Source organism: Argiope bruennichi, chromosome 6, assembly GCF_947563725.1.
Source record: "Argiope bruennichi chromosome 6, qqArgBrue1.1, whole genome shotgun sequence".
Taxonomy (NCBI): domain Eukaryota; kingdom Metazoa; phylum Arthropoda; class Arachnida; order Araneae; family Araneidae; genus Argiope; species Argiope bruennichi.
This window is the reverse complement of record NC_079156.1, coordinates 64,386,235-64,396,357: the sequence shown is the minus strand read 5'-3', so window position 1 is coordinate 64,396,357 and position 10,123 is coordinate 64,386,235. Positions and strand designations below refer to the sequence as shown.

At 23.0% G+C, this 10,123-nt stretch overlaps 1 protein-coding gene across 3 annotated transcripts in view; it reads left to right on the top strand.

Moving 5' to 3' along the window:
• Nucleotides 1-10,123, top strand: part of LOC129971669 (solute carrier family 12 member 4-like) — a 36,538-nt gene that overhangs the window by 7,369 nt on the left and 19,046 nt on the right. For all 3 annotated transcript variants that reach the window (XM_056085638.1, XM_056085639.1, XM_056085640.1), the window contains exons 2-8: nucleotides 890-963; nucleotides 1,734-1,838; nucleotides 2,281-2,427; nucleotides 3,693-3,747; nucleotides 5,437-5,567; nucleotides 6,401-6,636; nucleotides 8,054-8,274. In XM_056085638.1, the coding sequence (XP_055941613.1) occupies nucleotides 890-963; nucleotides 1,734-1,838; nucleotides 2,281-2,427; nucleotides 3,693-3,747; nucleotides 5,437-5,567; nucleotides 6,401-6,636; nucleotides 8,054-8,274 (969 nt within the window). The remainder of the gene's footprint in view (nucleotides 1-889; nucleotides 964-1,733; nucleotides 1,839-2,280; nucleotides 2,428-3,692; nucleotides 3,748-5,436; nucleotides 5,568-6,400; nucleotides 6,637-8,053; nucleotides 8,275-10,123) is intronic.

The following is a 10,123-nucleotide window of genomic DNA, read 5'->3' as shown; positions in this document are numbered from 1 at the left end:
TGATTTATTCGAGATGTTGCTAGAAAATTCGATACATTGGTAAACTTTTTTAAAGTTTTAGTTATGTACATATTATTGAAATAGTTTATCTGCCACAGATCTTTTTATAATGAAAGATAAAGGGAGAATTAGTTTTATTATGTCGTTTGTACTTAGAGGAATCATTTTAATCCCATCTTAAAATCGCTTTCCAATTATGAGTTGCCGCAAAAAAAAAAAAAAAAAAAAAAAAAACGCCTATTAGAATTTTTAAAAAGCATTTATTAATTAATCCGACACTACTTATAATAGATTTTAAAGTGATATACTTGTTTATATATAATTATTTTTATTTTATATTATTTATTTATTTTATTATATTTTTTCGCAAATTATAGTTCCAAATCGAATTATTTTTGTAAAGTTATGACATATAAATTCTGTTAATTAATTCCAGCTATTTACGGAAAAAAAAAATCATGTGTGATATGGATATTTTTAAAATATTTTATTGAACATATTACATTTAAACACATTTAACATTTACATTATAAATATTTAAAATACTTATTATTTAAAATATAAAATTATAAACATTTAATATATTTACATTATAAACATTTAAAATATTTATAAAACATTGTGATTTATGTAAATTATAGCATGAATAATAAATTTTTTATCTCAAATACTGTATCTTAAATACAAAATAAATTTAATATATACTGAATAAATAAGCATATTTAAATTTAATATAGTTCACAATTGAAAATTTAGATTATTTCAATAACTTTAAAATGTAGATTATTTCAATAACTTTAAAATGTAGATCATGTTTTTTTAGCTATTACAGTTTCGAGTTTATTTTGTATTTTAAAGATTTACAGTTATTTTTTTGTGTACTTCCTAGATCACAGAGATGGAGAACCAATTATTTCAGATGGAAATCTTTCAAGTTATGAAAAAAACTTGTACTTATATCATGTAAGTTATAGAAAATTATTTAAAATAAAATTCAATTTTAAAATTAGCTATCTTGTTTTTTTATTTTTTTTTTATTTAGCTGTTTAAATAAAATATACTGGCAAATTTTATCTACTTTTATTTTCAATATGTAATTTTTTTTATTTCTTTACTTTTTGCAAAAATATTTTTTTTTTAATAATATGATTGATTATTGTATATCAAATGAAATTAAATTTCTCTCTCGATTTGATTATAAGCTTAAAAAGGGTTAACTTTGATTTGGGTTTTTTTTTTTTTTTATTTATTAACAAAGACTGGAGTAAAAAATTTTTAAAAACAGTTTTATTTTTTAAACAAGATATGTAAACTAATTCAGATTTTTACAATTTCTGAATTCAACATGTTTCAATTGGTTTTCTGGGCAGAATTTGTTTATTATTCATATATATATTTTTTTCCATAATTGTATATCATCAATGAGGATTAATTCATCTCATGCCTAATTTTACCTTTTCATTTGTCATTTCAAAGTATTCTTTCCCCCTCCTTTTTTTTTGTATGTATGTGTATATCTAGTGTTTGCTATTATATATTAGTAGACGTATGTACATTACCGAAAATTCAATCTCATTGTAAAATGTTGTTTTACAAATTTGATTTTTTTCCCTTTAAAATATGGGCTTATTTAGATTTATGTAGATTATGTATGTATGTTATTATTCTTTTATTTAAAAGTATAAAAACAATAAATTTTTCTGTCATCCATTAAAAAAATTATTATTATGTAGGAAGAAATGCCAGAAAGACCTAGGGTTGCAACCTTGTTGAACTCTTTAGCAAATTACAATGTTGCTATACCCAGTGTTTCAGAAAATGCATCATCTGCTCCAAAGGTAACATACTAATGTGTAGGATTGTAAAGTTTTTGTTCTATTTGTGAAGTGTTTTCTAGTAAATGATTTATCATTATAAACATAAACTTTATATAGAATTAAACTCTTCTATGCTAGAAGTTTTTCCATCCATTTTTAGGAATTTTTTTTATAAGAATTGTATGTTGATTATTTACAAAAGACACTACAATAAATATGCACTTATTACAGTAAATACATCAACGAGCTCTTTTTTTAAATTCAATATTTTTTTATTTACATGCTTTAAAATATCTGCATATAGAATAACTTTCTGCATCACAATCTATCATTAAATTTAAAATATTTTTGAAAATTTTATTATTTAATTATTTTTTGAGCTTATCTATTAAAATGTATAAAAGAATGGTAACTTTTTAAAAATTTATAAAATTTTACTAATAACTTTTATTTTTTCACTCAGAAAGCCAATTTAGGCACTGTTGCTGGAGTTTACCTACCATGCATACAAAATATCTTGGGAGTTATATTTTTCATTAGATTGGGTTGGATTGTTGGAACTGCTGGAGTTCCTTTAGCTTTTCTTGTAGTATTTTTATCATGTTGTGTAGTAAGTATGCTGATCTTGCTATTTTTTTGTCAGTAAAATTATATGAATTTTTTAATTGATACATTGTTTTTTTTATTAAATAGAAATATTTGAGCATTTTCTTTATTAAATCTGTTTTATTTAATGTATTCACTCCACTTAACAATATATGCTTTGGATATGTATATACCTTATGGGATGTTGTGTAATATTTAAATATTTATAACTGTAAAAAAAAATAATTTGGGAAAATTTTGTAGATATGGTTTAAAATAAGCAAAATAATTCTTCTGTTAGGCTTTTTTTTTTTTTTTTTTTTTTTTTTGTAAAATCAAAAGACAAAATTTATTGTCAGTGGATTGTTTGAATCCTGTAGCTTATTGTTGATGAATATTTTTGTATAAATGAAAAGTCATACTAGGATTAATAGAATTCAAAATACTTGATCATTTGCCTTACTGAATTTATCAATGGTTGATGCTTGTAAAGAATTTTCTCTCATCATAATTACTAGAGGCTCAGTAGATATGTGTTAATAATCTTTTTTTTTTTTTTTTCCATAAATATGTCATGACTTATTTGCAATCCACTAAATAAATAAATTAAGAAAAACTTTTCTTTCTAATCTTCTGGTTTATTGAAGAAGTCTGATTTACTAGATTGCATTGCAAGATATATGAGAAAAGTCTTCATTTCAAAATAAAATATGAGAAAATTTTTGGAGCAATTAGTTGCTGTTAAAAAATAATCAATTAAAAAATCATTTCAAATAAAAATAGATTAACTAAAAGATTATTATTAATAAACTAACAAAATCATATATGCAGGATAATAAATCATATGTGCTTTTTTAAAAAGTTGTGGAAATTGTTTGAATGCAGCAAGAAATCAGCTCCAATGTTTTTATTTTCAGTAATAACTGCTTTTATAGAACTCAGAAATAAAAAAGATTATATATTTAAAAAAATCATTACTATAATATTAAGAGCTTAATGCAAACAGATTAGAATTAATTTTGTGCAGCAGACTCCATTAATTTTAATGTAGTCTGCTGTACAAAATTGATCCATAAGTGATGGACAATTTTTAATCTTATAATTACATTCATTTATGAATTTTATTTTGATTTAAGGGGATTAAAAAATTTCTTCCTTCATGTTAAAGTTATGTTTCCTTCCTTCATTAAAAAGTTATGTAGTTTAATATTTCAGCATGTTAGTGAAAAAGTAGAAAGACAGTAAATAGTGTGATATTAATTGCATGTAATTTTCTTTTCTATTTATTAGACTTTCACTACATGTATATCTTTGAGTGCCATAGCAACAAATGGTATAGTTCCAGGTAAAGGTGTTTTTTTCTTCCTATTCATTTACTATTTATTTAGCTTTTTATAAATTCTATTCCCTTTGTGTTCTCAGAATATTATTATTCTCATACTAATTTTTTCTTAATAATAGTTAAAAAATATATGATACTAATTAATAAAATGATTTTTTTTTTCATTTGCAAGGTATTTATGAAAGTAATCATTTATTTCCTTACATCAAATCCTTATTCCTTTTTTTATATATATATTTTTAAAATAATCAGCAATTCAGCAATAATTTCAGAAAAGTTTTTTTGCAGGCAAGGATATAAAATAATTAAATGAAATTTAGATTACTGGTCTGAAGGTCTAATGCTATGTGAATGTGATTTTTTTTAGTAAAATGGATACTTTGTTGATATGCATAAAGATTTATACATATTTGCTATATATATATATTGATGCTGACACATGTATCCATTTTTAAAAATTTTGATGTTAACATTTTTATCTAAATAAACAAAAAAAAAAAAAACATAAAATATTGAAATATTTTTTTTATAAATTAATGTAAGATGACCATTTTTAAGCAACACAAATAAAATAAGTAAAGTTTAAAAAAATTATTTAACAGTTTAATTTTTTTTTTTAGAACAGATGCTTTATTTTTTATGCAACAACTAAATACATTATAAGGGTGATTTTTCTTATGCTATTTCTAACAGAGCCAGCATTATTATCATGATAAAGAGAGTTGAAGCAATTCTGATGAGTTAAAGATACAAATCTTTCACTAAGAAAAGTCCTTCATCATTAGTGAAAGCTTTAGAACTTCCCTAATTTTATCCAATTAAACCTTAGGCATGCATCATTCATTTTCTGACTAAGATAACTCATTAAGACATTTTGGATTTATTTTTTATTTGTTTCATATATGAATAGCAGAATTCTTTCCTCCTTACATAATTTTTGTAAGAGAGATTTTGTTTCAAGGTTGTTCTAATTTCTTGCTGTATCACAACAATCAGCATGATGAATTATTTTACTTTTCTTTAAAAAAAATTAATTCTCTCTATATATTTTTAAATAAGGAAAAATTAAAGTTTACTGCTTAAAGGTGTGCTGATCTAATTGGCCCTTCTGTCTAGTAATGTAAATTTAAAAGCTATCAAAATAAGATATAATGTAATAATAGGAGATAATAAAATATTAGAAAAAAAAGTTTTTAATTATTTTCTTTTCACAAGATTATTCCTCTGAAAGTCCTTGAAATGAAATATAAATAACTAAAGTAGAATATTTTTTAAACATCTGCTTTTATATATATATAAAAAAAACATTTCTGAATTACAAAAGTCATCTTAACTTTATAGAAGTTATTCTTATATTTAATAGGATTTAAAATTTATTTATTATCATATTCTATTACATATGAAATTTTTTGTGTGATTTTTTACCTGGTATTAATGTTCTGAGATTGCTTGTTAGGATCATGAAAGACAAATTTTTAACATCTAATAAAAACTATTTTAATGTAAATATTTGCTTTTTATGGATCTTTTTTTTTTAAATTTGGGCGCTACAAGTATGGGTTTTTATACATCATTCAATTTTATATTATTAAATTTAATTTATTTTAACTCATCAAATTAATAATAAAATCCTTATATAATTGTAGTGTATGACCAAATTATAAATACTTACTGGTATTATACATATTTTAGCTGGTGGTTCTTATTTCATGATATCTCGTTCTTTGGGACCTGAATTCGGTGGAGCTGTAGGCATTTTATTTTACCTTGCCACTTCAATTGCAGCTGCTATGTATATTACTGGAGCAGTTGAAATATTTTTGGTATGATAAAAATAATTAATGTTTTATTTTTACTATTAAAGAATTTTTTTAGAAAATGCCAGTTATTGTCTGTTCTCTAGATATCATCTATATCATATTATCATTATAATAGTTATATAAATGATCTGGGTTTTATTTTTAACTGTTTTAATACACAACCAAATATTAAGTCACAAAAGATGACTGACACCATAATAATTTCTTGAATAAATGATTAATTTATTCTGTAAGGTTAAAATATCTTTAAAAGGATCTTAAAAAATAGACAATAGTTGGGCAAGTAAAAAAATCCTTTGTTAATAAAATTTGTTCTCTAAATTTTGAATTATTAATGAGCATTTTTCTGAATTTTGTTTTCTTGTATGCCCATATAAAAATCATGTGAGCTCTGTATAAAAAGCAATATTATCATCTTAAATAATAATTTTGATCATAATATGACTATAAATCAAGGCAGTCTCTCCTTTTTACATGAATTATATAAATATGGGCTGTTTAACTTTTATTAAAAAGAATATTTATAAAATAAGTGAGATCTGCAAGATGTCATGGCTAGCCAATTATTTTTTTTAATAGGAAAATAATAATAATAATAATTTTTTTTACTGATATCCTGATTTGTTATGTTTTAATTTATCCTTATGAATGTGTAATTTTCATTCTGTATGTTTTACTTTGCTGATTCATTTGTTACAATTGTTTTTACTTAGCTAGAAATATTTATAATTAAGGTATGTGAATTTAGAAGAGATGTATTAAATGTCATATATTTTATGTCAATATGAATTTTAATTCTTTTTTTAAATTCATCTCAATATCTTTTATATCCATAGAACTACATGGCACCTAGTCTTTCTCTGTATGGAGATTTTCGAAAAGATCCGGAAATCATGTACAACAATTTCCGTACATATGGGACAATCCTGTTGGTTATTGTTGGAATAATTGTTTTCATTGGTGTGAAATTTGTCAGCAAATTTGCACCTATAGCTCTGTTTTGTGTGATCATATCACTGGTGTCAGTTTATGTAGGTGTTTTTACAAATTATCATGGAAAAGAAAGTTTAAAGTAAGTAGGGTTTTTTTCCTCCATTTTTTTACAACTTTTTTTTAAAAATCTGAAAATCTAAATGAAAAATGAAAATCTAAAATGAAATAATCTGAAAAATCTGAATATGTTGAGTACTTTTAAATTGATTTAACATGTTAATAAAAGTGGTTGGTTATAAAGCTACCTCATTTGGAATGTAATTACTACTCAGTTACTAGATACCTTAACTAAAAAAACAGATTTTAAAAAAAAATTGTTACATTTTTAATTTAAAATTTTAATGGCTTTTTTCAGTAACTTTAGAAGATATTGTACAAAAATTATTTTTACATCATTTCAAAATTTTTAAAATGAAATTTTCAGTATGTTTATTTTATTTCCCTATATTTTTCTCTAATTTTAATAAATTTTAAAATATTTGTATGATGTTTCACATTAATATTTTCCATGTTTTTATTATTGGATTTATACTTGTTGTGGTAATATACTTTTTGTGTGCATGCATATTATTCCTGCTATATAATTAGAATTTAAAAAAAAGAAAGAAATGAGTTGAACTTAAAATAATATCTGATTACAATATTTAAACTAAAGATCCAATTCCCCTTAATCCCTCCTTTAAATTCCCTTCCAAATTTTATTAAATTCCTAACATATTTAAAATGAATTAAGTCACTGATCAATTATAATTTTATGTAATAAATGTTGCTTCCAAATAAAATACTTTAATTTAATTGTTTTATGTGCCTCAATTAACAATTCTTTTCATTGTAATTCATATATTTTTCCTGTTTTTACTTTGTATTTTTAGGAATATATGCTGTAACATTAATTACATAAGAGAGAGATATATATATACATATATAGTTTATATGTAAATTTAGGCATTACTATAGAAGTTTATAACAAGTGTACATAATTTTAAATGACATTTATAAAATTTTCCTATTTGTTTCATTTATAATTCATATGATATTGTACAATAAATACACATTGTATTTCATGTTGGAAATTGCCATGTATTGGCTGATAAACCTTATTATACTTTATCATAATTGTTTATAAAGAATAGATGCTGAAATTTTCACATTGTACTATCATCAACCAATAGGAAACTCTTAGATCATCTTTCACATCTAGTGAATCTGAACATTGTTGGTTAGCAGCAATATTTATAGCCTATGTCTTGGCATATGATTTTTTTAACATTCATGCAAAACTTCTTTAGTCTCATTTTGCAATTAAATTAAATTTTATCCTTTATAATTCATTTTTTTGTTTTGTCTAGTTTAATTGCTTGCAAATCATCATGTCCGAAAGAGGAATTCAAAACAGTCTATTTTCTGAAAGAATATATTTAAAAAAGTAAAATTTACAAATAATGTAGAATGGTGAAAAAAATTATGCAAACTTTTCTGATTTTTATTTATTCCAGAATCTGTGTCTTGGGTGACAGATTATTGGCCAAAGGAAATTACACCTGTTCTAAAGATCAGAATATCACAAATTCCTTATTTTATGTGTATTGTTCTGTGGTAAATAAAACAATCACAAATGGAACTGAAGAGAATTTATATTCTTGTGATTCATATTTTGAAAAACATGAGGCAAGAAATGAACTTGCTATACCAGGAATGTCTAGTAATGTATTTCAGAGTAAGTCACTTTTAATCAATAGTTGACATTATAATGAGAGTTTTTTTTTGTAATAATTTTATGTTTAATTTTCTACAAATTAATATTTGCTGTTGGGCTTCTAATTTATATGCAAATTTTAAAACTAATATATAATTTTTTTTTATGTAAGTCATGAATACTCAAATTAAGGCATAAATTTCAATAAAGCTCTTAAATTGCATTAAAAATACCAAAATTAATACAATTGTGAAATGAAATTTCATACCTAAAATAAGAGGAAAAAGAGTTTTTTTTAAAAAAAATAATAAAATAAAAGATTAGTAGAAAATCACTAAAAAATTTGTGTTGATGCAATGAAAAAAAAATAAAATATCAAAAAAAATTAAGACTGCTTTCAATTTTCTTACATTACCTGAAAAACAATTATGATATTTTAATTTCAAAATTTAGCTAATGAATAGTATATATATATATATATATATATATATATATATATATATATATATATATATATATATATATATATATATATATGAATTGAAATCTGCTTAGGAATTTGAGAGCATGTACTGAATAATTAGTAAAAGTGAAAAAGAAATATTGGTATGTAATTAGTTCAGCTCTGGAAATAAAATGCCAGCTGTTCTCAAATGAGGATGCTGAACATTAGTGGCATAATGTGTGTGTTTTGCTATTAGTAGGAAATAATATTCTCCAAAACTCATTTGAAGATAAATCTTCTTGTCTGAACAATATTAGAAATAAATTTGTAGAGGAATTTATTTTACTGAAATGTAATTTAAAATTGAAAGAAAAGAGTTTTAACCTTTTATGGTGCAATACCCTTTAAATTTTAAACTTAAGCTTAAAAAGTTTTATGTAATCTATTTAGGTCTAAAGGAGTGCACAGATTAAATTTCTGTTAGATTGTGGTCACCATTTAGTTTCTGTGGGTTTTCCATTAACTGGAACACTGCTCTACTAGAGTTATGGAAAATGCAATTAAGTGAGCATTGCAGTGATGTTGAAAAATGATAAAATTCTCCTGCGTCTGAATTAAAAAAAAAAAAAACACTCTTTTATATTTGTGTAGCAGATTTAACTGCACAGGCATCCAAGATCTGCCATAAAAAGGCTCCTCATATTTACTATTTGAGGGAAATGTTTGAAGCATTTGGGGGCTTCAGTAAGACTTGATCCCTTCAGTATAATTAATTCACATTAAAATAACTGCAAATATATTTAAAATAAAAAAGCATCTGTAATATATATATAATTAAAAAATATTTGCACAATTATATAAAATGGATGCTTATGAAATTCAAATTAGGGAACAGAAAATTCCATTTTAGGTAAAGATGACAAGATACTGATAAAGAAAACCACAAAATTTCATAGACCCAAAGTAAGGGTCAGTCATTTCCAAAAATTCTAATCTTCCTAAACAATATTCCTTAAATTTAGTTCATTTTCGACACAAAAAGTGAAAAGAACAGCAAGTGAAGACATGGGTGTTCTCTTTATGCCAAAGCATTCCTTCACATAACACGATTGTGTTCCAGCTCATAGAGTATCTATTTTTCCCAACAATTATATATGCTTTCTCTTTAAAAAATCTAAAAATATTTTGAATAAATAGTTTAAGATACTGCCAATAAATAGCAACATTAAAATATTTTTTGCCAAAAAAATTTTTATTAAAAAAATTAACAATTTCATAAAAAAAAATCTTTTATATTATATGCTATAGCTGAAAATTATGGATCTGCTTAGTTTAAATTGTCATCTATTTTTAAAAAAAAAGGAAATTATTAGTTATTATTTTTTATTAAAAAAATTAACAAAATTTATTAAAGATAGTCTTTTA